General features: G+C 45.0%; 3 protein-coding genes across 4 annotated transcripts; all 3 read right to left on the reverse strand.

The window, feature by feature from the left end:
* Positions 1–1464: 1464 nt before the first annotated feature.
* Positions 1465–5744, reverse strand: LOC309380621 (acyl-coenzyme A amino acid N-acyltransferase 1-like; the record flags this gene model as incomplete). Of its 2 annotated transcripts, none has more annotated exons than XM_081930801.1 (4): positions 5480–5744; positions 4086–4436; positions 3082–3284; positions 1465–2061 (listed from the first exon to the last, which is right to left on the reverse strand). In XM_081930801.1, the coding sequence occupies exons 1-4, from the start codon at positions 5727–5729 to the stop codon at positions 1465–1467; spliced, it is 1401 nt and encodes a 466-aa protein (XP_081786927.1). In that variant the 5' UTR covers positions 5730–5744. The 2 variants fall into 2 exon arrangements, with proteins under 2 accessions (XP_081786927.1, XP_081786928.1); XM_081930802.1 differs by having other exon boundaries at positions 4086–4557; positions 5480–5618.
* Positions 5745–8731: 2987 nt separating this feature from the next.
* Positions 8732–13991, reverse strand: CCDC86 (coiled-coil domain containing 86). Its single transcript, XM_081930948.1, has 4 exons — positions 13679–13991; positions 13079–13208; positions 11520–11594; positions 8732–9305 (listed from the first exon to the last, which is right to left on the reverse strand). Exons 1-4 carry the CDS (start codon positions 13909–13911, stop codon positions 9186–9188), a joined length of 558 nt encoding a protein of 185 aa, XP_081787074.1. The 5' UTR covers positions 13912–13991; the 3' UTR covers positions 8732–9185.
* Positions 13992–16873: 2882 nt separating this feature from the next.
* LOC309373542 (membrane-spanning 4-domains subfamily A member 15-like) lies at positions 16874–26193 on the reverse strand. The gene is made up of 7 exons (XM_081917847.1): positions 26053–26193; positions 22932–23104; positions 22583–22702; positions 21474–21530; positions 20663–20815; positions 18196–18315; positions 16874–17785 (listed from the first exon to the last, which is right to left on the reverse strand). Exons 2-7 carry the CDS (start codon positions 23100–23102, stop codon positions 17777–17779), a joined length of 630 nt encoding a protein of 209 aa, XP_081773973.1. The 5' UTR covers positions 23103–23104; positions 26053–26193; the 3' UTR covers positions 16874–17776.
* Between the last annotated feature and the right edge of the window lie 513 nt (positions 26194–26706).

Genomic DNA, 26706 nt, shown 5'->3' on the forward strand with positions numbered 1-26706 from the left:
GATCACTAAAGGTGGAATGTTTAAAAATGGGGTGTTGCTCTTTGCCACTCACTAGTGGACGGTTTCATGGGGTTTGTTTATCCTTGCTCTTCCTTTATCTACTTTAGTTCACTTTAAGGCTCCATGTAATTAACAGTCTAGTCTTGGTAGCCTGCAGCAGATATTTGCACATAGATGGCAGCAGTTCATTGTACAGTGCCAACACATGCGGACAGTAGCTACTCTTTGCCAAGTCTTTTTTGCTACTGCCTTGGCCATTTGTCCCTCCTCCTTGCGTGCAACAAGTAGCCACAGATTTGTTCTGGCTTCTGAAAATTATCAGGCTTTTCTGGTATTGCTAAGCTCCTAAAAATGGTCAGAAATGGTTCTACTGAGCAAGGCTGAGCTGGAAATCGTTTTTGGGTGGGTTGACTGAAACAAGTAGTGCTTAATTGGGAAGAGAATTTGCCAGAGCCTTGGTAGATACTTTTTTTTTTTAATTCAGCAGAGGTGACCCGTCTTTCTGAACCAGTGGGCACAATTGGAATTTAGAGAAAGTGCTATGGGCACCAGTTACAAAAATGCAAGAAAACCTCCACTTCCCATGAATGGTGAGGAGAGCCACTACCTTGCTTGCACAGAGAGAGAGAGAGAGAAAGAGAGAGAGAGAGAGAGAGAGAGAGAGAGAGAGAGAGAGAGAGAGAGAGAGAGAGGGAAGCTCTTTGAACCTGACCTCTGTTCTGAACATCCCAGCATCCAATGAAATGTACACGTTTAAGGGTGTGTGTTTAAGGTAGGGGAAGATGAGTCAGTGCAAACAATCTCTTGCACCCTGTTGATTTTTGAGGGGATATTTACTGAGGCATTATGTAATTTTGATTTTTTGTTTATTAAAGATTTTCTTGATTTACAAAAGTGTTTGCAACGTCTCTCTCTCTCTCATATTCCCCCCCCCCCATGTAACATTTTTACAAATCATTTTCATTTGTTGAGACATTAGGAGGAAAAGGGGGAAAGAGGTGGAGGGGGGAGAGATGGGTGAGAGTGGGGACAGGTGGTGATGTTTCTATTTTACTTACTATATGTAGGGTTTGATGTCAGCGTTCTTCTCTTTACATAGTTCATTTTGCACATCTTATATCCCTGCATATTTTACAAAAACTACCAATCGGTTTTCCATTATTACATCCATCAAAACTTATTTACACTGCTGACTTTACTGCAGCAAGTCTAGGAAAGGGGCCTCAATCACACACCCCCCCCCCAAGAAGCATGAGACAGGCAAAAGGACTGGATGCAGTTCGCAGAGGCCTAACACTGTCACAGGCTTCTGGTCACGCAATTGTCTTTCTGATGAGTGCTCTCAAAATACCATGTCACAGGGATATTTTCACTCCGACGGTCTTCCGTGTGTGGGCTGATTTATGGAACAAGTCTGGAGAACTAGAATACGTCACCTGAGGTTGGCTTTCCTTCCTTCCGCTATTAGAAATTGCTCTTTCCAACCGGGCCAAGATGAAGCTCAAGGAATTTCTGGATCTCCTTCCAGGAGTGCTCTTGGGCTTTGGCGTGCAGTTCCACTTCACCTCCCCATTGGTTAGGCAAGAGAGTACTCCGGAAAGCAGAGCAGTAGCAAAGCGGGGAACCGGGGGGTTCTAGGAGGTGCCCAGCCCCCGGATACGACAGCAAAGCACAGTTCCTTTTCCCATGCTGCTTTGCTCTGGCTATGGCCGCCTCAGCAAATAACTTGCTGTTTAGGCTTTGGTCGCTTTCTGACACCACAAAGAGCACGGGCCCTTGGGCCTTCTCTAGAGGGATGGCGGAGGAGTGATGTCTTTCATCCAAAGGATCTTCCATGACGTGGTAAGAGGACATTGTCCCTATTTCAGTGATGAGAACCTTCTCAACAGCATAAGGGATGGCAGGGATATAGACGTCACGAAAGCGAAGTGATGCGCCTCTCATACCTGTGGCACCATTGATGCACACAGCAGCCACGATCTGGTCTAAGAAGGTAATCATGGCCAGTGCGATTTCCGATCCTTTGGACAGCCCAACGACTCCAAGGCCCGGGCCTCTGACCTGGCGGGGGGAGGAGGGAGGGAACCACACATAGCTATTTCATCAACGGCACGAGAGGCAGATGCAAGTAGAGTTTTGCAAGAAGGAAGGCTCTAAACAGGTTTGTTCAGAAGGAAGAGTGATTCTACACATGGTGCAGGGTGAGTCAGTAGACTGAGATGGCCGAATGCTGGATCGTACATCAGACTGCATGTAACCCTTTCTAACTGGCTCCTTCTGCACTAGGGCCCTTTCACACAGCATTGAATATAGTGGAATATTATCTAGTGGTGCCCTTCCTTACAGCCAAGCTCTTTCTAAATGGTTTATACACAACTGAGTCCTGCTCAGCAGAGATCTCCTGCCAGGCTAATGAGCAGCTTCCTCTCTGCATGTACTGCATGTATGTACTGCTTCCTCTTCAGCAGGGCTGGGGAATTAGCAAGGAATTACCCCTTCAATCTAACATGAGCTCCACCTCACGTCCTACCTGATCACTGGCTGATGGGAGACCGAGTCTGGTAACAAGCTGGAGGACCACAGATGTCCCACCTCTGCCATACACAGCCAGCTTCTGCTCCCCACAAAATGTGTGTGTGTGTGTGCACTGTCTTAGGCGTGTCCGTTTTTAGCCAGATCAATTCCATACAAAGACAAAATGAAGCTTGGGAGATCCTACTGTACTGTACAAAACCTGGGAACTACCTAGCGACGACTGTGTTAGTCTAGCTTTGTCTGATCAAGTGCATATCACTATATATTCCAGAATCCTGTTTGGTGCCACTTTGACAGTGCATTCTTTGTGGGGACCCAAGCTTCTCCTGCACCCTCATGGGTCAGTTTTGACAGGTGGGTGGGACCACACACCTACAAGTCACTTAACATCATTATGATGTCAGATGATTGAGAGGTGGCTCGCCCGTCAAAGTTGGCCTGCCAGGCCAAAAACGTTCCTCACTCCCAATCTATTTTAATCTCTATTGTCCCACTACAGAGTACCCTTGTAACAAGATAGAAGAAAATATACCCTCTCAGACACACCTTGGGATGTTTTAAGAGTAGTATGGATGCTTCCTCAAAATATTCCAGGTCCACTTCTTCTAGGGTCTGTGGGAGGTCATCATAGCCAAAGAAAGCCAGAGCTAGAACAGCAAAGCCTTTATTGGCCAGTAGGATGGCTCGAAACTCAATGAGACCTCCAGACCCACCAAATAGGTCAATCACCCCTGGAAACGGCCCAGGCCCTGCAGAGAGTCCAAGAAAGGGAGAGCAACTATGAGTGAAGGTATTTGTAATTGTCTGGAATAAGAACCTCCCTGCCTGCCTTTGGAGGTCTCTGAGACCATGCAGGGTGGGGTGGAGGAAGGGTACCTTGGAGAGGACAATAAAAGCAACCTGGGCATGTGAGCAATGTGTGTCCCACAATGAGGGAAGAGAAGGACTGCACGATTGTAGAGAAGGTTCAGAAACAAATGGGAAAGTTGCATACAGACGTGTGGGAAGAAGGAAAATGAAGTGAAGAGGTAAAGGGGGGGGGGGACTTCTCTTTATTCTTATAACCCAGGAAGTATTATAGGACTTTCTCATCCAGGTACTGATGAAGCCCCAGCCCACATAGGTTCATCTATACATTAAGTGCTCACAGACCATCTACTGAGCCCACTAGGCCACAGCAGGCCCACTGATGGGGTGGTGTGAAGCATCTGCCTCACCCTGCCTGCCCCACTGCTGGTGGAATGCCCCCCTGTGGCTAGTGAGAGGGAGGCATTATGGCATGTGGTGTTGCCGTTCATCTTCTCTGCCCCTGAGGCAGGAAAGACGTGGGGCAATGCCTTGAGGAATGTGCCAGCTCTCGCAGGGTTTGGCAGGTGGTGGTGGGGATGTTCTGACAACAGCGGAAGTGGGGTGGGATGCAGCAGCGAGGGCAGCCCATTCCCATTTCACCACAAGTTGTGAAGCAGGGGTGGGCTGGCACTGCACTAGGCCATTCCTCATTGTAGTTAATCACCCGGGAGGGGAGAGAAAGCACAAATCAGTTTTCTTACCTGGTGGCAAGAAAAGGGCGCCCCGAACTTTGCCTTCTTTGACCTGGACACGTTCCACTCCATGGGCTGCGTACCATCTCTCCACAGTGCAAGTGGCCAGTGGTACATTGTTGGGTGAAGGAACTAATACCACAGAGCCAAAGAGGCTGACCTGGACGCGGAAAGGGCTGCCTGTCACGTTGCGTTTCATCAGCCTGTGGAACTTTTTCTCTGGCTTCAGGGAGGAGAAGAGGCCCATGGGCCAAACACCTACATAGTCCCCGCCTAGAGCAGCCGCCTGCTTCACGTCCACCTCCCCAGACAGATTTGCCCGGAAGTGGGCTCTGGATTGAAACTTCTCTCCCTTGTCATCTGTAAGCAATGCATGCAGGGTTACCAGCTGGGAAGGGTCCAGGCCAGAGGCGCGAATCCACACGGGTGAGTCGGCTAGTGAGCTTTTTGGGGTGACAGTGAGGCAGGCCATGGCAGCAACCTGAGGATAGTGAATCAGTGACATTTCCAGTAAGTTTGGGAACTGTAAGAACGAATGAAGGAGGTGCTCAGCTTCCCTACTTCCCCTAGGAATTCTTGCCCTTAACCTCTGATTGAAGCTCTCTCCTTTATATCCTGCCTTTCCTCTTTTACACACACACTTTTATCCTCTGAACTTGGTGAGGTAGGTTGGGATGAGCGTTAGCAACTGGCTGAAGATAATTCAGAAATCTTTATGGCTGAGGAGAAAATTAAAACTCCATTCTGTCCTAGTTCAAGGTTGGTAGTCGACCAAGTTTTACACCAGAGCTTTCCAAACTGTGTGTTGCAACACATGAGTGCATTGTCAGCAACAGTGTGCGGGTGTGTCGTTCAAACGCTCCCCACACTCCTCCTGGGGCTGGTAAAGGGTGCAGGCAGCCCACTGGATTGCTACTAAAACTGAATTACCGTGCTGCAAAATGATGCATGTCTAAAAAGTGTGTTGCCAACATGAAAAGTTTGGAAAGTTCTGTTTTACACAGAGCAGGCCCACTGAAATCAATTGACAAAGTTAGCTTGATTAATTTCAGTGCATCTACTTTGAGTAAAACTCAGCTGACACAGGCTTTTAACCAAGTTCTTTTCTTCCTTGGAGCTGAAACTCCATGCACCGAACCGTTTGCTCACTTGCGCGCTGCAAGAAGCCCGCCTGCCTGCGCACGCTTGCAATCGAAGCTGCACTTGGAAGCGGGGCCTTCGCTTCCCGCTGCCGCTGTAGCCGTGCTGGCTGCTGTTGATGGGAGATGCAGAACAACCCCGGCTGGAAGGTCGCCGCTTCCCGCTCCGCCCGCCCAAGGTTTGGGGGAGCGCGGCGAGCAGATCTTCCTTCCCCTCCAGGCGTCTGCAAATCCTCCCCGCGCGCCGCTGGGTTCTGCACTCACCGCGACTTGAATGGCTCAGGACCCGGAGGAGTTGCAGCCGCCAGCTCCTCTCTCTCGGTGCTCCGCAGGTGCCCAGGACCTTGTCGGATCCTCGCCAGGGTAGTCCCTCCCCGGGCAGGGCACGATCCCGCGGACGGGCGCCAAGCGGGGAGTTGCTCTGTCCTGCGCCACGTGACTTGGCGCGGCTCCCTCTGGAGCAAAAGGAGGACAGATAAGGCGAGGCAAGTCGGTGCGAGAAGTGAAACCTCATCCCACGCCCGCGCTGCCTGGTGTTACTCAAGGAGAGGATTCAGGGCATTGGGGGTGGGTGGCGAGGTAGCTGCCCCTCCTCACCGCCAGATGAGCCGTCCTCCCCACATTTCCAGCTTTCACAGCCTTTGGCTCAAAAACGTGTAAAGTTATTTCCTTTAGTTTTCCAGATTGTTGTTTCTGTCATGGTATGCTTTAGAATGGCATCCCTTCATTGCAGGGGGTTGGACTAGATGACCCTGGAGGTCCCTTCCTACTCTGCAGTGATTCTGCATCTCATCTGATTGTTTCAGTCCCTCCCCTGGCCTTTGAGACAACTCTAAACAAATGTACAGGGTGAGTCCTTTGAAAGAGGCCCCGTGGATACAGAGTACACATGTTCCACCGGCCCTCTTTTAAAAGACTCACCCTGTACATGCCAGTGTGAGAAATGATTCTGTGTGAACTGCTGGTGCTTTTTAAATGAGTGGCTTCACTTTGTCATGTTTGTCATATTTATCAGTTAACAAGATGGCATTTTAAAGTATTTAACCCCCATTCTATAAGCTGCCTTGAAAGGTCAACTAGCTCAGGGAGACATCATTGAAACTGATTAAATAAATAAAATACAGCTAACACCAGTAGGGAGGTGGTATGTGATTGTTCTAAACATTATTGACCCTGATTTAGAAAGCTTACCTTGCTGGCTAAGAAATTGTGTATGCAGTTTAGATACAAACGTGCAATTTGATTTGCAACCCCCAGTGTCACATGTGGTAAACGCACTCACCCAAGTCGTATAGAAAGAAGAGGCGGAGGTCCAATTCTAGAAGCAAAAGGTGGGCACTTCTACTCTGTGCATCATCCCATTTGCTGTTAAAGTCAGACCTCTAATTTTGTGGATAGAGCTACAAGGGAACTGTGATGTAGGTAGCCAAGTTTGTTGAAGAGACCAGATTTTTCAGGGTGTATAAAACAAAAAGGAATTGCAAATGAGCTACAAAGGAATTTATCCAAACTGGGTGACTGAATCCCATTTGCCATTTTATAGCCCAGTGTGAGCTTAGTTCAAAGTGATGCCCTTATACAGGGTCATTTTGGTGATCTATAAATGGCTTTTGATTAAATTGTTTTTCCAGAGTGTGAAGACCTTGTGTATTCTCTACTGCAGAGCCTTCGCCCCCTGTAATTGTAGATAAATCTGTGTGAAAAATATATAGCTCACATGTAACATTAACCCTGCCCCTCTCCAATATTGTTCTTTGGTAAGATGGTTCATTCTGAATAGAAATAATATTCTAGCCAACTATAAGATATATTGGATGAGGAAATCATTCCCTCTAATTGCAAACTCAATGTTTGACACTGTCTTTAACTGTTTTAAAGCATCAAAGACTTTTCTCTTTGCAAACTCAATGTTTGACACTGTCTTTAACTGTTTTAAAGCATCAAAGACTTTTCTCTTTTCACAGGTTTTTGGACCTTAGTTTGAAGTTCAACATCGTGGCCTTTTTGAGTGGGGATGGGATCTGTAAATCCTCATTTTTATTTGTATAGCTGTGTTTTTATATTTTTATCAGATGTTCTTAATTGGTTTTAATAATGTAAGTTGCTTTGGGTCGTCACTCTGTGAGAAAAGTGACTTTTTTATTACTATTATTCACAGCAGAGGGCTTTGTAGGGCTTCTGGGAAACAAAGAGAATCTCAAGGTTCACAGAAATAAAACATTTTTTTGTGGGGGATTTTCAATGGGGGGAGGAACACCCCCCTCCAAAAAATGAAAACCAGGGAGGGGGGAGGGAATGAAGAATCTTGGGAAGGGGTATGGCAGGCTGGAGCCTTCAAACAAGAGCACTCCATGCTACGTTTAGGTGTGCTTATATTGTGATATTTCACACTTGATGAAGATAAAGCTGTTTTCCCCTACAAAGGGCTGTAAGTGATTTTTGCTCTAGTTTCTGCTCAGGAGCTGCTGCTTTGGACAACTCTGGGTCCGTTGCAGAAAGGTCCCGTCAGGAGGTAGGGGAAATTGGGCATTGTGGGACCTCTGCTGTTTGTCCCTCAGAACCCAATATTGTCAGTAGTGGAGGGGGCTGCCCATTTCTGCCCTGCTCCACACAAATTCTCCATGAGACCTAACTCACGTCGATATTCAAAGCCCCAGATCAGTAAAAAATGAGACTTTGCTCTCTGCAACTAATTTGCAACTCTTCGTGTTGGGCAACCAAGTACAGGGTAATCATTGACAGAGATATTGGTCCAGGTGAATGGACCTTAGTTTTTCATCAGGCAAGATCAGGATCATGTTCTACAATGTACAAAAACTGAACCACTCCCGTCCCTTATTTTCTGAAAACAGCAGAATCATACAACAAGCTCTTTCTGAAACTGGAGGCTTGTACAACAGCTCTTGTTCACATTCCTTTCTCTGCTCATAAGGAATCTGCTAGATTGGAGGCTTAGCCTGGTTGAACATATGCCAAAAAATATGCCAAAGCTTAAAAATGTTCCCAACTAATCAGAACCTGTCCCCCCCCCAACAAAAGGATCACTACCTACTTCAGAAGCTTACAGAAAAAGCTTCTGGATTTGAGCCAGTGTGGTGCAATAGCTAGACAAGACCAGGAGACCGAGGTTACCCCTCACTCTGCTGAAACCCATTTTTTTTTTTTTTAGAAGTATTTTCTTTTTAATATCATTTAGCCATGAAACTCATTTGATGACAATGGGCCATCTTCCAGCCATTCTGTCCAATATGGTTGTTGTGAGGAGAAAAGTTCCACATAAGCTGCCTTGATCTCCTTCAAGGAAAGTTTAAGATAGCAATGTAATAAAATATATTTTTAGGGTGACTTGTGCCATTAATAAAAAATGCTGAAGCCTGAGGGCTTCCATGGAAGACAAGCGCCCCCCCCCCATATAAATACAGAGAGGAGACTTTCATCACTAACCTTGACAGTCAAGCCCCAGTCATTAGCAATCGCCTGACACCACAAAGCTAAAATATCACACAGGTGCATAAATCCAGAAAGCAATGGTTTTAATAACTGCAGAACCAGTCAAATGTCCCATTCCATCCCTAACCCAGAAGAATACCTTTACAACAGCAACCAGGCTATTTATGATCTTTTTTATATAACCCTACAGTCTGGAAGTTGTGAATCCTCAGACAAACCCCTTTAGAGCATTGCCCCATTTCATAAAGTCTGGGGTCTGTTGCTATCCTGGAGAACAGTTAGTTTTTAAAAAAGATGTCTAAGCACTTCACTCTGGAGGATTTTGCTTTGCCATCTCCACAGGAAAGCAAAAGTGAGGCTTCAGCTAAGGGGCATCTGGATGCAAGGTAGCCTTCTCTGGAAGAATCTGATCTCCGGGGCCAAGAGAAGCCAGGGAGCAAACCAGCAGTGCATCTGGCCAGCGCATCTCAAGAAGCCATTTTCTATTCACGGAGAGGAGGGAGGGAGACCCATCTCGGCCTCATTCCTTGGCTGCTTTGCGCTGCGTTTGGCGTTTCTGCAGCAATGCCAGTGTGTCCCGCTTCTCAATGCGACGCAACTGCTTCTTCTTTGCACGCTTCAGTTTTGCTGGATTCCGAATCTGAAGGAAGGAGCAGAAAAGAAATGACAGTGGTGCTGCCAGCACTCTTGTATGTGAGACTTAAGAACTCTCAGGAAGAACAAGTCTCCTACTCCTCACCAGAGGCTTCAGAACAGGGATAGACAAGACTTTGGACTTGGGGGTACATCCTTTGATTTTTAATGGATCCAGAGATCCACCAACCAGAATATCAAGGGCAAAAGATATAGTACACTTTGAACGAAAGGATTACGAGTGTAGATTGATTGATCTTGAGTACCAGAACTGAATTCACCTTTCTCCCATGCACCTGCCCTCCTCCAATACACACTCTTCATTTCATCAGTATAATTTAGGATGGATGCAGGGGTTTTTTTAAGGTATGTGTGATACCACTAAACAATTGGGGGTCATGCATCTTTGGAGACGTACTTCAAAATTATCCAGAGATCTGCAAAAGAATCTTGATCTATCATTTGTCACGCACCATATTATGTCCAATATTGTTTTACAACATGAGACTGAAGATTTTGTGAATACACCATTATTCTTACTAATAAAAGGTAGGTAAAGGACTCCTGGACAGTTAAGTCCAATCAAAGGCGACCGGGTTGTGGCACTCATCTCGCTTTCAGGCCGAGGGAATTGGTGTTTGTCCACAGACAGCTTTCCGGGTCATGCGGCCAGCATGCCTAAGCCGCTTCTAGCGCAATGGAACACCATGACGGAACATTACTATTTTTAATATTGCTCAATTATAACTGGTATGCATGAGAGAACGATGTGTGAATCTTTGGAAAGCAGCTTTGCAATGGTGCCAGTCAGGAAAAGCGAAATATGGTGGCCAACAGCTGTAAACAGGACTGTTTTAAGCAAAACATCAGATCAACGACATCTCTTGAGAGATGAAACTGCACATCCAGAAAAGCTGTGCCCGTTTGCCTAGACCTGAAAGGCACCAGGATAAGGAAACAGATTATGACGTTTGAGGCACACAACCTGAAAAGGCCTTGCAATCCTGGGACCTAGAGGTATTCAGATGGGCATCCGAAAGATGATGCAAGTGCTTTGCGAGCCCAGAAACTGTCCATGTCAGTCTTGCAATTCACAGATTTTAAGAATGGTGAAAATGATCCATTTATGAAACAAAGTCCTTTCAGCACCCCAAGGATAGTAGTCATCTGGAGGGCACCACGTTGGCTACTCCTGAATTAGATACTATTCTTGCAAGATTTTGGCTCCAGCCCATTCTTGCAGTGATCAGCAACTAGGATTATAGATTTTCATCCACATTCACATGGTATTAGTCTGGCTAGAGTCTCACCCATTTTGCTGAACAACATTGTATCTCCATGACTACATTGGGCAAAAAAATCCTGCATTGCAGGGGGGGGTTGGACTAGATGACCCTCGTGGTCCCTTCCAACTCTATGGTTCTATGATTTTCTGACTGGGAAAACTCATGGCATGACAGATGTTGCCATTAAACAGTTACATGCAAGGGCTGATCTGAAAGAGCTTGTAGGGCAGTTACTGTTTTGCATAGCCTCACCCCTGCTTCAGGCCATTGCTTCCTATGCTGCAGGGTTGCACTGTGCTGCCATAACTCAATGGAACCAGCAAGACATTAGCAGCTCAGGCAGTGGTGCTTTCTGTAATACTTGGCTTGGTGCCGTAGCAACTGAAAGTAAGGTCTGGGCAAGTGGCAATAGTGTGCTAACACCTCCAGAAGGCATCCCGAAATAGGCCATAGAAAATTAGGGGCTTCTCCACTGGCTTCTTGGCTCAATAAGTGGTGGATATATAGTAATTGTAAGGTGAAATAAGCAGCCTCTCCATCATCCATCCACCACAAAGACAAGCTTGAAGCTTCTGTACTAATAACTCCAAACAATTTCTAGCCTACACCTCTCTTGGCTCACTCTCACTGGAAACAAAAATGGCGCCCTAGTTTAAGCAGATTTAAACGAGTGTGTAAGGCTAAACTGAACCTAGGGTAAGTGAGGGTTTGGATAAACTCTGTATATTTGTTAGATGAAAACAGGCCCACACCTCCCCTAAACACTCCTCCTCGATTAGCGGCAACTAGGAAGCATAGTCTAACATGTCATTTCTATCAAGCTAAGTGCAACACGGAGAGAACAGATGATCTGTTTATTGCAGCAGTGCTCCTCTTCTCACAGAAGGGAAGTTTCTTCTTCAAGGGAAATTAAGGACTTAAAAGGGGAGACTTACCACTTGCACAACCTCTGCCTTCCGCTCATTCTCCAGTCTTCTTCTTAAGTTTTCTTCCCTTCGCAGTTTTTTCTCCTGAAGGAGAAGACAGTGAAACCAGTTCTATGTATTATTTTAGAGCCACAACAGTGGGAATTTGAACCCTGATCTCCCAGGTCCTAGTCTAACACTCTATTCACCACAGCACACTGGCTTCCTAGAGTACTTCTGCTATGGGATAGCTATATAATAATAATAATAATAATAATAATAATAATAATAATAATTATTATTATTTTTATTTATACCCCGCCCTCCCCAGCCAAGGCCGGGCTCAGAGCGGCTTACAAGCAATAATAAAAACAAGATGAACGATTACAACTTAAAAACAAAAATAAAATACAACATTAAAATAATGGAACATTAAAATATTAAAATGTAGCCTCATCGCAGGAGGAGAAGGAAAAGAAAAAAGAAAGAGAGGGAGGGAGGGAATCAAATTGGCTCCAAGCCAAAGGCCCTGCAGAAAGAAATCAGATCCTGCAGGGCCCTGGTCTCATGAGGCAGAGCGTTCCACCAGGCCAGACCAGAGCCAGAGTTGAAAAGGCCCTGGCTCTGGTTGAAGCCAATCTAACTTCCTTAGGGCCTGGGACCACTAGGGTGTTGTTATTTATGGACCTTGAGGCTCTATTAAATAGGCAAATAATGGGGAAAGCAAAATGTCACTTAGAGGATCTGAAATATTTTCCTTGAAGCTTGAATTTGTTTTATTCTGGATTCCTTTATTTGATGTTTAATGTGTTGGGGGGAAATCCCAAAGCAGTTTATTTTAAAATATAAGGCAGTACAGAAATGATAATAATAATAAAGTTAATTGGTGCCTAGACATTCTGTTGTGGTGACCGTAACCCAGGTTTAAGGGCACTGAAAATTAGCTTATAGATCTGAGTTTCTAACACTGCCCAGAAGAGAGGACATGTGTCACAGCAAAGAAGACCCTCTAACTTACTATTGCATAATGGATAGTCCTTGAACATGAAGGGCTTATCCAAATATCTTAACCTGTTGGCAGGACAATACTGGAGTGGGGAGATGCTCTTTTAAGTGTTTAGGTCCTAAGTTTTATAAGATAAGTTATCAATAAAACTTTTGAGTTCAGATTAGTAATATTTTGAAAGACAGTGCAAGTCTTTCAGTACACGTATGGCTTCAGTCAGCTGCTGCACTTAATAACCAGGGAGTTGCCTTGTATGCTAACTGTAGCTTTCATGTTGTCTTCAAGGGCAGCACCACATGCAACACACTGCAGTAATCTAAGAAGTTATCAGAACATGTATTACTGTGAAAAGTCTATCCCAGGTCCAGGAATGGCAGTACCTGGCGATCTAGTCAGAGCGGGCACTCCTAGCTACTTAAGACACTTGGGTCTCCAGCGACAAAGATGAATCTAGGCACATCCTTGGGTGACACACTTGTTCTTTCAAAGGGGACCCGACTCTATTCAGAACAGGCCCTCTGCCTGCTTCCAGACCTAGGAACCACTATTCAACAGACCACTTTATATCACATTTCTCTCTCACCTCACGCTCCTTTCGTTTTTCTTCCACCAACTGCCGTGCAAAATCTTTGACTAGTTTCTTTTCCTGACGTTCCTTCATCTTGCGTTCCCAGGAGGTACGCAAAGGCTTATCCAGAGTCATGAGAGAAAACCTAGCAAGGAGAAAACGGAGCCATTACCAGCCACTGCCATGAGTGTAAAACCATACAAAGGCTTTAAATGTATAGGCGTTGGCTTTAAACATATACACTATTTTTTTTTTGCTCTTAACTATTTTTAGCGTGCATTGCCTTGATATGGTTGTTTAGAAGGTGCTTAATACATAGATGATGATAATAAACAACTCAAACGAAGCTTGTTTCTAAATTCCTGTTCATCAGACGGGGCTACACACTTTGCAGGCCATGCTCTCCACAAACTGGCAAAGACACTGTGTAGAACAATCGAACTATTCTGTGGAAACGATCGGAGAGTGCTTATTTAAGCATTGCAAACCACCTGTGAGTCAAATTTGTTTCAAAATCAGAGCAAAAATTAACTGCACGCCACTTGCTTGTTAGCAAACGCAGTAAGTCCCGCAAAACAAGGTCCCGCCGCCTAAAGGCGAAGATCAAACTCTCACCGCTTCTTGCCGGTGTCTTTCCATACCCGCCCCGATTTAGGCTTTCCTCTGGGGATGGCGGGCGCCTCCTTCCTCTTCGTTCCCGGGGCAGCTGCCTGCGGTTTCCCTGGTCCAGCTTCTACCGAGGCGGCCGCTTCCTCGCCGTTCCCGGGCTGCTGGACCTGCTCACCTCGGTCAGTATCGGGAGGGGGCTGCTCACTCAGCGGCTCCGCTTCAGAAACAAGCGCCGCCATAGCCCACTCGCCGGTTCCCCCGGAAACTGCTGCTCTGCCTCCCTCCACGTGAGAGAAATACAGGGACGTCCCTCTCGGATGACGTTTCGTCCTCGAGTATATGCGAGAGTGGCTTGCTGCGCCCAGGCGCGTGAGGTAAACGTGGGCGGAGACAGCCATTTGACCGCAATTGGCCAATTGCCCTTCGGCTGCGAAGAGATGCGGTCTTACCCGTTCCGTAACAAAACTTCCGGTTTCCGGTTGTATTTGGTGTGATTCTTCACATGCGGGGCAACAGCATCGGAAATACATGGAACTCAAAAGGGTTGGAAGTTCACCTTCTTGTAGCTCATTGAAATGATCGAAAAATGAATAAAATAAATAAAAAAAAAGATTTTAAAAATAAAATAGCCCTTGATGACTGTCACACAACCGCCAGTGCATTGCAGGGGTTGGACCAGATAACCCTTGTATGCAAACTGTCTTAAAGGGACTGTTGTGATTTATTTATTAAAAGGAAATTTGGCCGCAATCTACAAGTTCTTTTACTTTAGCATAAAAAGGAGTGGAGACTGTAATGTTTTCACTGTAGCTCTCAGCAGCACTAATTTTAATCATAAACATTTCATTTGTAGATCTGAACACCACAGAAGTAGCAGAACCTGCACACGAGCATCCATAAAAGAACAAACCACAGGGAAGCATTGAAATTTATTAACAAACCACTTCACACACCAAATGACAAAGATATTTTAGTCTGAATGAAGAAGGCACATGGCAGGTGATGTATAACAACATTCAATTCAATAATCAGACCTGAGATACTATATAAAAACTAGAAAGTTGATTTGGACTAGGCACAAAAAGATTCTGATAAACACACAACGCCAGCAATATATTTCTCCAAAAAAAAAATATATATGTGCAGTAGTTTAGGATAGCAGCTTATTTCCATACATACTTTAAATGGATGCAACAATTCATCTTTATATAGGTAAAGGTAAAGGTACCCCTGCCCGTACGGGCCAGTCTTGCCAGACTCTGGGGTTGTGCGCCCATTTCACTCAAGAGGCCAGGGGCCAGCGCTGTCCGAAGACACTTCCGGGTCACGTGGCCAGCGTGACATCGCTGCTCTGACGAGCCAGAGCCGCACACGGAAACGCCGTTTACCTTCCCGCTGGCAAGCGGTCCCTATTTATCTACTTGCACCCGGAGGTGCTTTCGAACTGCTAGGTTGGCAGGCGCTGGGACCGAGCAGCGGGAGCGCACCCCGCCACAGGGATTCGAACCGCCGACCTTTCGATCGGCAAGTCCTAGGCGCTGAGGCTTTAACCCACAGCGCCACCTGCGTCCCATCTTTATATACTTGGTTATAAATTGAAAGGCTCTCTTTTATTGGTATTTTCTGTTAAAACAAGTGCTTGCTCTTTAGTTTCACTGCTATAAAAAATGATAATAGAAAAACTAACGCATGGGCTGTTTTTATTTCGATCATATATTTTGTGGCTTTTCATTTTGATTTTGTTCTGTGAACTGCCCTGAGATCTCCAGGTATAGGGCAGTATATAAATCCAATAAATAATAATGATGATGATGATATCTCCTAAAGTGTGCACAGTCATTATATGGACTCTGGGCTCTTTTTTCTATAACAATAATATGTCTACCTACACCCAGCACAGTGAATTCACTGAGAAATCAAGTTATAAAGCCTATCCTGGTAGGTTAAAATAGGTAAAGGACCCCTGGATGGCTAAGTCCAGTCAAAGGTGACTATATGGTGTGGCGCTAATCTCGCTTTCAGGCGAAGGAAGCCAGCGTTTGTTTATAGACAGCTTTCCAGGTCATGTGGCCAGCACGTCTAAACCGCTGCCATGACGGAAGTCAGAGCGCATGGCAACGCCATATACCTTACCATCACAGCAGTACCTATTTATCTACTTGCACTGGTGTGCTTTTGAACTGCTAGGTTGGCAGGAGCTGGGACAGAGCAACAAGAGCTCACCCTGTCACGGGGATTTGAACCGCCAACCTTCCAATCAGCAACCCGAAGGGGCTCAGTGGTTTAGACCACAGCACTACGCGTTCCCTACCTGGTAGGTATGCTTTTAGGATGTAGAGTGGTGATCGTACTGGCATTCTTGAATGCTCCCCAAGCTGAACAATTCCTTGCATCTACAAAACTAGCACCTTAGGAAGAACTATTCAACCTTGTCCCCCAGAAACAGCCCTTTTGACTTCATTCTGCTGATTGCCCAAACTGCCCCACAAAGATTTAAACATTTTTTTCTGCCTTTGGAAATAATACTGTATGATATCACAATGTGGACAAGCTTTGACAAACATGTTTGCATGCTATGAATACGGAATCTGTCACACTGTCCTATCTATTGCACTTTGGTCAACATCTCAGTTGTTACCAATGCAACACATCATCAGTGCATCTTACTACTCTTTGATCCCATCCCTTTTTATACTGTAACAAAAGTAAACAAATTTAAGCAGATCTCTCTCTCTTTCATATATCAACCTTTAAGCCTCCAGATGAGGTTTCTGCATAACTTTTTTTTAACAGCATCTCCTTAATAATCTATTGAGTACTTTCATGAAGTAACTGCCTCCCAGTTACAGTAGAGGTGAGCTATCGTAATCTTATCTCTAGTGAATTTTCTCAGGCAGATTTTCAGCTGTCTAAGAAACATCGCTATGGGAACCAAGGGGAATCAACATGTAGGAAGATTGGAAGCTTTTTCATACCAGTCAGAATGTTGACCTTTCTAGCTCATTATTGTCTAAAGTGACTGAGAGCAGATTTTCAAGGTTTCAGACAGTAGTTTCTGTCTGGAGATGCCAGGGACTGAGCCATTTGCGTGCTGTGGTTCAGAAGCCCATCAGAAAGTCTGATTGTGCTCTGGAGAGGTAAAAGAGAACATTGTGTTCTTCTTCCCTTAACTGCCCCTGATTCTATACACTCAGAAAGAAGTCACATTCTTCACTGGTATTTATTCTGAGATTAAGCGTCCATAAGATTGCAGCATTACAGTGCAATTGTATGCATGTCTACTTAGAGGTCAATTGGGTTCAATGCGATGTACTCCCAGGTGTGTACAAGATTGCTTCATTCGGGTACCAGGGCAACCTGAAGAATGAAAGGGATATAGCGTTTGGTATGTGGGCGAAGACTTAATCTATCTTTCTTCTCTGGTTGCAGACAGGCTGAGATGCTGATGAAATGTTTTGTGTGAGAATGCTTGATTTACTGTGAACTGTTCCTGTGGAAGAATATGTGTTGTGCATTCAATAAAAACCCACATCAGTTTTCCCTGCAGGAAGATCCACAAGCAGTTTTCTAACCAGCTCAAAGAGCTAGATATTTTCTCAAAAAATTCACAGCACTTTCCCTTCCAATATAGTGTGTGCTTATATGAGTCTCATCATCACCACAGTGTCCATTTCATTACCACAAACCTAAATTTCATGTTGGAATAAGCGCAGACAATCTGTTTGGGCTCTCTCTCCTCACCAAACCCAGGAGAATTTAGAGATCAGACTGTTGTCTTCCAGGAACACACAGGAAAGGCCCAAAATGAAAACTTTTTAAAAGGTTTCCCTTTCTTGATAATGCACAAAAGTGAGGAGAAGTCTTGGATTTGGAAAACCTTCTTTTCAGCTTATGTGGCAGGACCCATAGAGGAGGGTCACAGGCAAGTTTATAGTTTGTTTTCTCTTTCTAAAGAAAGCCAGGCAAGAGATTAGCAGGATTCCTGCAATCCATCTTGGAAAAGGTGAAGTATCTGCAAGAAGTTCACAGCTGCGTAGCTATAAGCAAGAGGGACCTCTATAATTGCTGCAAATGGTGTGCCAAGAAGTGCCAAGAGAAGCCTTATCACGATGCCTGGAAAAAACAAGAAGAGCAAAGTTGGTAATTGTTCTCTGCAAGCTTTACCCATCCTCTACCCAGACACAACTTTTGCCTCCTTCCATTATTCTAAGAGAAATGTAGGAGCCAGCCCTTTCAGGGGAGAGCCAGGTACCACTGAAATCCCTGCAACGAGGGAAAGTGAGGATCACAAAAAAATGAAATTATTACATTGAGATCAGATTCTGTTCAATATTTGATGGGGAAAGGGCATAACTCAAAGCCATGTCAGGGAGGAAGGAGAGAACACATTTGAAATTTGCAGCTACTACCAAGCTTATGATTTTCTTTCCACATAGCTGAGTGAGGAACAGTGTTGATTTAGGGGTGGGTTTTTCCCAGCCACAGCAAACCTGTGACAGAAAAAGGCAGGGATTCACCCTCACCATCTGCCGATAGAGTTGTTGTTGTGCAGATCTGGATCCAACTACCAGGGCAGCGACAGCTATGCACAGTTCAAGAACCGAAAAGATGATAAACACCGCGTTCAGACCATATATCAGCGTCTGTGGGAAAAGGGAAGAAACAGTTGCACGGGTTGCTATTTATACAGCTCCAGAACTGAAAGCACAATTGCTTGGAAGTGCAAGAGTTAACCTTCCAAAGCAGCTAAGTCCTGTGAGGTCTCTTTCAGTAACACCGATTTGAAAGATCTGTAGAAGATAGACAAAATCCTCCAGGGACAGTGAGGTGAACAAATCGAAAGAGGGTCTCCATGCTGAAGCCTAACAGTTGAAAGGTTGACTTAGGCTGTGTACACATGACTAGTTTAAAACACAGCCAGGTTGTCCTTTTAATCAACTGAAGCTGGTTTGAGATGAAAAGTGCATACAAAGTGCATCATAAGAAAGGACAGGATAGATAATGGATTGCGTCTAGTGTCGTGTGCACACTGTTTTCCATTACTTTCCATTAAATGTTTGTTCTAGACCTTGTTGGAAGGGATAATTTAGGAATATCCCTAAATAACCTTAACTTCATTCCTGAGAATTAGGAAGATTGCAAAGGAGCTCCCCCCGCCCATCTTCTACCCTTACTCCAGAAAAAAACAGATACTTGGGGTCCAATCACATAAGCAGGATTTAATAACTGGACCCTTGGCAGGAAAACATGGGAGGAATAAACCTTCAAATCCAAAGAACCATGTACATTATGTCTTTTTTTTATAGCAAGAGAACTGCACACACATTATATAATTGAGGAACTATAACCGCCAGGCATCAATCAATTATTTCCCTCAGCTACATTTTATGTAGGCTAGTGCATTTTCCCTTTGAGAATGTTTCCTATTTCTGTGCCTACTGGAACGGTAACTAGCTCGCTTTTATTTATTTTCAGTACTGATACTCCATGCTTTTGATCCGCCAGGACCCAAAGAGATGTAGTATGTTAAGACAATGCAAAATAACTTTTAATTTATATATTTGCATCAAGAAAATGGCACAACTACATCAAAACCAAAGCATATCCAGTTAACACCATTCTAGCCTGACAGCTCATTCAAAACATCAGATTTTGATCTCCAGTTGAAAGACAGGCACAGTTCAGGCCAAGGCAGCCCCCTTTTGAAAGGTCACCCCAAAGCAGCAATGCTATAACTGAAAAGGCTCTGAAAGGCAGGAAGGACATGAACCTCAGGGGCAGACTTGAGTGTACATGGGCAGGCAGCTGTGGGATGAAGTAATCCTTCAGGCATCCTGGACCCAGGTTAGCACCACCTTGACTTGGTAACAATGCAGCTGGAATGATACACTTGATACAGCAAGTCCCAATTAGAAGTGTGGCTGCATCATTTTTCACCAAGTGACATTTCTTCAAGGCCAACCCATACTAAGTAGCTCAATAAAACATCACCACTATTCTTTCCAAGCTTGCCACTAACCTCGGCCCAGTATACTTGAAGGAGCATCTCCACCCTCATTGTTCAGCCTGGACACTGAAGTCCAGCGCCGAGGGCCTTCTGGCGGTTCCCTCACTGTGAGAAGTGAGGTTACAAGGAACCAGGCAGAGGGCCTTCTCAGAAGTGACGTCCTCCCTGGGTAACACCCTCCCACCAGATGTCAAGGAAATAAACAACTATCTGACTTTTAGAAGACATCTGAAGGCAGCCCTGTTTAGGAAAGTTTTTAATGTTTGATGTTTCATTCTGTTTTTAATCTGTTGGGAGCTGCCCAGAGTGGCTGGGGTATAAATAAATTATTATTATTATTTCATTGCCTCATTTGGACACTTCTTTAATTTTGTTTGTTTGAAGTTGAAAAGGTGATTGAGCCAGCTGTTCTTTGCATCTAATCCACAGACAGCTGCAATATGTCTCCATATTGTGCTAAAATATCACACCAAAAAATAAATTTTATACAAAATAAATTTTGATCCACTGGGAGTTTTTAGCACGATTCAAGCCCTTCCTTTATTTTGTCTTAAATGCACCACAGATTCCCAATCTAGGATCTCTCTCTCTTTCTCTCTCTCTCTCTCTCTCTCTCTCTCTCTCTCTCTCTCTCCCCCCCCCCCTCTTATTTTTCTCTTTCACAAAAGTGCCTCACATACATTTCTAGACATCAGAGGGAAAGGGGATATCACATTATCCCCACTCTTGAATGACAGAGACAGGGTGTCTTTATGCTCCTTGTTGGTCACTGACAAAGTCTTGTGAAGGTTAGTAGAGCCTCTCATTTGTGAATTAGCCATTTTCAGTTTCCTATAAGTCAATGGTAAGGCAGAAGTATTTCATTTAGGCACAAAACAGTTCTGAAGAGTCTCTAGATGCCTGAAGCCTTTGCTGAATCAGATGACTTTTAGAAAATTATGGACTGCTACTACATGCACATGAAGAGATGGGGAAAAACTTACCTTAACAGAACCGAAGCAATAACCATAATGCATATCAGAATCGTCACACAAATCTCCTTGTTGATGGGTTTGTGCAATCTCAGTACTATGGAGGATTACAGCAACCAATGCAGCAACACAAACTAGCAAGTTGGCAGCGGAACTAGCTTTCACCTATATCAGTACATTGAAATAAAATAAATCAAGAGTTGCTCTATTACATCACTTCCATGTCTCTGAAAAGTAATCACCTATAGTTGGTCTCATAATTTACAGCCTTGATTTCTTTGGAGCCCTACATATGCATTCCTGAGTGATCCCTGTGCTCTAGAAGTTTGCTTTCCTGATTGCCAAGATTCACAAGTTTTTTTAAAGGCCACAGATGGAGAAGCTGTGGCCCTCCAGATGTTGTTATTCCCATCAGCCCCAGCCCAAATGGCCAATGGTCAGGGATGTTGGGACTTGTAGTCCAAGAACATTTGGAGGACTACATTTTCCTCACCCCTGTGCTAGGCAGATTGCCTGTGATACATTGCAGTGAATGTCCCAAATTTGGACTTTCTCACAACAACATAGACATTATGATTGTATTAGAGAATTGTTAAACTGACTCACATATCCTACAAAAATAACCTGACCACCTCTCAGCAACTTCACCTTGCCTCCATTACAACAATTATATTTATTTGAACTTTGTCTTCCTAATGCCTTGGCCAGAACAAACCAAGGATCTGTTTGCCCAGCAAACAACCCTGAAGACGTATTGGCAACAGCTTTAGACACACCTTTATCATGTCAATTTTTCGAAAAAGATACTTGGGAGAATATTTACCAGCCACTGAAGATCTCTTTTCTCCATTTCTACCAACAATGACCCAGAGATTAGGAGCTACAAAGGGAAGGAAAAACCAAGAACAATCATCAGGCTGAGTCTCATTCCATACAGAAACTAGAACACAGAGACTCTCAAGTCAGGTTGCATTGGTCAGAAAGGCCAAAACCTTCTCTAACCCCACCACCTCCTAAGCTCACACCAACCAGAGGCTTTTTTACATTACCAACTGTGGTTAGTAACATGTGAACCAACTCAAAAGCTACCTCAGTAAAGAGTCCTAAGCTTGAGTACTAAACAAACATTGTCATTTGTGAAGAAGATGCAAGTACCTATTAGACAGAATGGCATCTCCCCAAATAGATTTGCAGCAGAACAAACACTTGGGCAGACCACAGGCAGGAGTGTTGAGTTTTCTTCTTTGGCGATCACTCGTGGCTGAGTAAGATTGTTTTCCATGAAAATGGTCTTAACAGTGAGTCCGTGTGGAGGCCAGTTCCGGATCCACATGCCCTTCCACAGTGGGGACATAGGTTTCTGGGTGGGATTTGATCACAGTGAGGGTTTGCCAAACATGTCTTCTTCTTAGTCCTTTTCATGCTTCTTCAAAGTCCACGACACCTTTGGTAAAGGCTGTTCTCCAATTGGAGTGCTTGCAGGCCTGTGTTTCCCAATTATCAGTGCTTATACTACATTTTTAAAGATTTGCCTTGAGAGCGTCTTTAAACCTCTTTTGTTGTCCACCAGTATTTCACTTCCCATTCTTAAGTTGGGAATACTTAGAGTAGTTGCTTTGGAAGACGATAAGGCCACAGGCAGGGGTGGTGCACCTCAAGGACCAACAATTTTTTATGGCAGAAGCTTTTGTGGATTGTAACCCACAAAAGCTTCTGCCATAATATTTCTGTTAGCCTTTTAAGGTGCTGCACGATTCATTGTTGTTTTTGCTACAACACACCAACATGGATACCCCAAAGGGAAATGGTTACCTTGGTTTAGGATTCAGCCTCTTTGTGTCTCTAGGCCTCTGTGTCTAAAATTATAGATGCCTCCCCAGAAGCTTTGGTAGGTGAAAGAGCCTCCAAGCCTCTCAGCCAAAGTCTGCTTACCAAGATCCCGAACCAGAAGTAGAGCCCACTCTTCACAGTCAGGGTCTTTGAATCTTCTTGTGCTACTGTCAGGGCAACTCCAAAACATATTTCTATAGCCCCCACGACGATCTGCACAGTCTGGAGGGGAAGAACAATGGTACTGTGGATCAGTAATCGTGGACAAGTGCTATAACCCTTGCCAGCTTCACCACCACTCTCCTTCTCCACATGTTAGAGTTGCCTACAAATTGTTCTGTTTCTGATCACCTCCCTCATCACTATCAGGAACATAGAAAGCTACCTCTATGACAGAACATTGGGTCCCTCCAGGATTTGGGCCTAGTTTGACAAGCCTATAGGGCCTTACCCCAAGGGCCTTGGGAAGCATATTCTTGGTGTTTTTGCTATAGGTTGATGCACCGTGTGATACAGTGACAGTAGTTCCTGACGTATTTGCTGTGCCTGCTTCCTGCTGGCCTGGCTGAACCACTTTTGAGATGATCCTCACGTTTCCGCATTCTGTCACAGTGGTGGACATTTCTGGACAAAAGAGAGGATAATGGACTTAGTAAGCAGGGGATGAGCAGAACAAGGCGGAACCAGAGGCTGCTCATGACATGCACATGTATGCTCTCTACAGAACGGCGCCACGCCCCTTCTCTGCTGGCACCACCAGTCTGCAGTGGGAGCTATGTTCCATATATATTAGGCAACTCATCCTCCAAGTTCCTATACTTATGTGGCCTAGATGGTACCATTCACACAAAAGCGGGAGGCTTAAGGGAACCTCGAGGTTTGCAGAAGCGCAAAAAAACTCTAATAAGGACCCCTTGCTCCCCCATGCCCCCAAAATGACCAGCCAAAAGAGAACTAAGCAGACACAGTGGACACAGAATGTTACCTGGCTGTCGGCGGGTGTGACAGAATGCAGCATCCTGAAAAAGGGTGCGGCTGGCACCTTGACTAGAAGCACTCTGCACTGCAACATTTTGTCGCAGGACGCACTGGTAGCACTCACGAGTGGATGGCGTCTCTTTACCTAAAAGGAGGTGTTATCTTCCCAGCTCTGTTCAGTAATACCTGCAAACTCTCAAACTGATTAAGGCTGCTGGTTGGCAGCCCTGAGCTATATGGCTCCACTGCGGTCACTCTGGAGAGCATCATTTAATATACAAGAATTGTGACGAGTTTCTTATGTCATCTCCTCTCCAAAATATGCTAAAAACCTAAGAGGCCTCCATTCTCACCTGTAGCAGCAAGAGCAGTTCCCTCTTTGGGGCCTGCTCAGCATTTTAACAGAGGCTGAATAGACTCCAGTTTTACTCTCACTTGCCAGCTTTGGAAACTGTTGTCCATGAAAGGACATCCTTCAAAGGAAGACCTCCTGCCAATATACTTGGAAGCCCCTTCTATGGCAAGGGATGACTGGTGCTCTCTCACCCTGCTAACCCCAAGAACATTCTCTGGTTTCACCAAAAACCACGAAGGGCTCGTCCCTGTGGTCAAAAACTCTCATGATAGCTAATTCCTCCCTATTGCCTCATATTCTACATGGGATTGCTCAATTTGTTCTAATGTTGCAGTCCTAGCAGGAACACCCTTGGTTCCAGAGGGGATGGTAACATATTGTAAAAGAACAAGTTAGGAAAGAGAAAAAGAGCAGCATCATCACACCAAGGGCCTAGCTCTAGCCGACAGAGGAGCAATGCGCACACGTTAGCAATTGCATGGGTGGCATTAAAGAAATAATGCTGATTTAGCAAGCAGACCCCTGTGACATCTTAAGGGGACCAGTTTATATATTTCTTCCTGCCATTGTTGCTGCCACAAAAGCCTTCTTCGTAAGGGCAATTTCCCCAGCAATGCGCATGCATGAAACATTTGCGCATCAGCTGCCTTCAGTGATATGTATGCAACACCAATATTGCAGCTATGGTATCAAAAGGCAGCTGAGAAATGTGGTGGGAACAACAGGGTCACACTCCCTGACTCTCTCCCCGAGGTCATCCGTCAGGGGAACCAAGCAAGAGTGGCCAGGGTGGGGGTGGGGGTCAGAAGCGCACACCTGGCTTCTTGTTGGATATTCCGACTGAGTACAGCCCGAATATTCAGCTTTCACTTGTTTTAAAAAGTCTGTTACTCTTTCACTTATGGCGATGAAAGCAAAATGTGCAGGTCTACAGAGAACTTTAAGACTGTGTGCACACTGCATGCAGTATATACCACCCCTGCTGATTTGGGAAGTGACAGGCACACAACATTAACCAAAGTCCACACTTATCTTGCCCTTTTTAAAATGAAATATTTACATTTTGATGCATTTCCCCTCAAACCTGCACAGATCAGAATTGGGCGGGGGGATGGGGTGGGTGGGAAACTAAAGAAGGATGTACTTGTGTTTTAAGCTGGTAATGTGTACACAGCCTAAATGCGCAAAGCTAAAATTCTGGTACAAAATGCTGACACTCTTGAGTCGCTCTTCTACTCTCTCCTTCTTCCTCTGTGTTTTAAAAAACATTTTAAAAAAGGCATCGATCTCTCTGGCGCAGACCTCCTCAGACTGGGGTGCAACCCAGAAATGGGTTACGACAACAACCCACCTGTCCAAGACCCGTGCTCCAAATTATATGAGGTGATTAAGACATGGCATAAAAGGAGGGTGATTTGACAAGGGGACTGTTACGAAACTGGACAAAAGCAAGCAGAGAATCAGCCCAGAAGCAAATACCCTTCTGCATTCTACATAAGACAAAGAAGTCAGTCTCCAAGTAAAAGAACACACAATTCTGACATCAGTAACGGCAATATCTAAAAACTGGGGGTGGGCATTTCAACCACTTTGTAACTGATTTTAAAGTGTCCATCCTTGAATTGCAGAGGGAGGCAACAGGTCATTAAGAGGTTTAGTGCTGTTTAATATTGGTTTTTCCCCCCATTAAAACAACGGCCTGTGATTCATTAGTTTGTCCATGTCGAGATAATGCATTACCATCAACAACTGTTTTGTGAATGGCCACGGTTAACTACGTACTTATCCAAGACTGCCAGTCTTGCATTTCTCTGTGACCTCACTGTTATGGTCTTCCTCCATGTACTACGGAGAACACTTCACGAATCCGATGAATGGACTCTAGCCCACGAAAGCTTCTGTCAGAATACATTTGTTACTAGTCTTTAAGCTGCCGCAACCACTTTGGCTGCTTCGGAAGCAAATGTGGAGCAGTCTGTTTTTTTTTTAAAAAAAAAGGCAACGATGATCAAAGACGGGAATTGATTCTCTTACGAGCTGTCAAATTCTCCTGTGGGTTTTCTTCTTTTTAGGGCGGGGGACGTTTCCTCAACTGTATCTGATGCACACACTCCCCCCTGCCTTGGGGTTTCCACTAAGCTGCAGATTTACCCCCTACCTGCCACTCTTTCCTCCCCCAACCCCCCCAAAAAGCACGCTAGTGTTGGAGCAGGGGATGCAAACAGGAGGACAAGCTCACCTGCGATGAAGTCGTGCTCGCCTGCAAAATGCGGGGTTTGCGAAGGTTGGTCTCGCCCTTTTGGAAGGCGCCAGGATCCGTGTCTGGATAATGTTTACCGCCTCTGCTTCTCTCTTGGTGTCTCCCGTGCAAATGGTCGCGAGGGATCCTCCTAGAGCTTAGCTTTCGCCTGACTTTCTCTCCCTGGAAACGAATGGCCAGGATCCAGCAGGGGGCAGAATGGAGCTGATAGTTGGCGTTCGTGAACTGCCTTTCTGCTCCCGGAGTTCTTCTTGTGCAGTAAACACATTCTTGCCTACTCGCCAGAACCGTTACAATTATAGCTTTGTCAAAATTGGGGGCTTGGAGAGGGATAGAGTGAGGAAAAAGAGAGGGACGCAACCTTACCGGTAGGCAACATTATTAGCATCGATAAAGGTGCGCAAATGTTGTTTTTTGGGCGTTCAAAATGCTTTTCGTGCATTGTTGCACGAAGTCATTGTTGCAGCAGCAGCAGCGCTGCAAGGTCGGGTAAGTATTATCCTCAAGTTGCAGATGAGCTGCGAGGTTGCTGAGGCTGAGAGGGGCTTCCCTAAGGAGTTCAGAAATAGGCTGGAGAGCTGAACTAGAGGCATTTGGTTCACTCACTCTGAGAACAAAATTCAAGAACAAAAT

Source organism: Podarcis melisellensis (genome assembly GCF_964234715.1).
Source record: "Podarcis melisellensis genome assembly, chromosome: 1".
Classification (NCBI taxonomy): Eukaryota; Metazoa; Chordata; class Lepidosauria; order Squamata; family Lacertidae; genus Podarcis; species Podarcis melisellensis.

Coding starts and splice junctions, on each gene's coding strand:
- CCDC86 (XM_081930948.1), bottom strand. CDS start 13,911: ATGGCGGCGCTTGTTTCTGAAGCGGAGCCGCTGAGTGAGCAGCCCCCT. Junction 13,209..13,678: donor AAAGACACCGGCAAGAAGCG/GTGAGAGTTTGA, acceptor TCTCCTTGCTAG/GTTTTCTCTCATGACTCTGG. Junction 11,595..13,078: donor AAAAACGAAAGGAGCGTGAG/GTGAGAGAGAAA, acceptor CTTCTCCTTCAG/GAGAAAAAACTGCGAAGGGA.
- LOC309373542 (XM_081917847.1), bottom strand. CDS start 23,102: ATGTCCACCACTGTGACAGAATGCGGAAACGTGAGGATCATCTCAAAA. Junction 22,703..22,931: donor TGCTTCCCAAGGCCCTTGGG/GTAAGGCCCTAT, acceptor CTTCCCCTCCAG/ACTGTGCAGATCGTCGTGGG. Junction 20,816..21,473: donor AAAGAGATCTTCAGTGGCTG/GTAAATATTCTC, acceptor GTACTGATATAG/GTGAAAGCTAGTTCCGCTGC.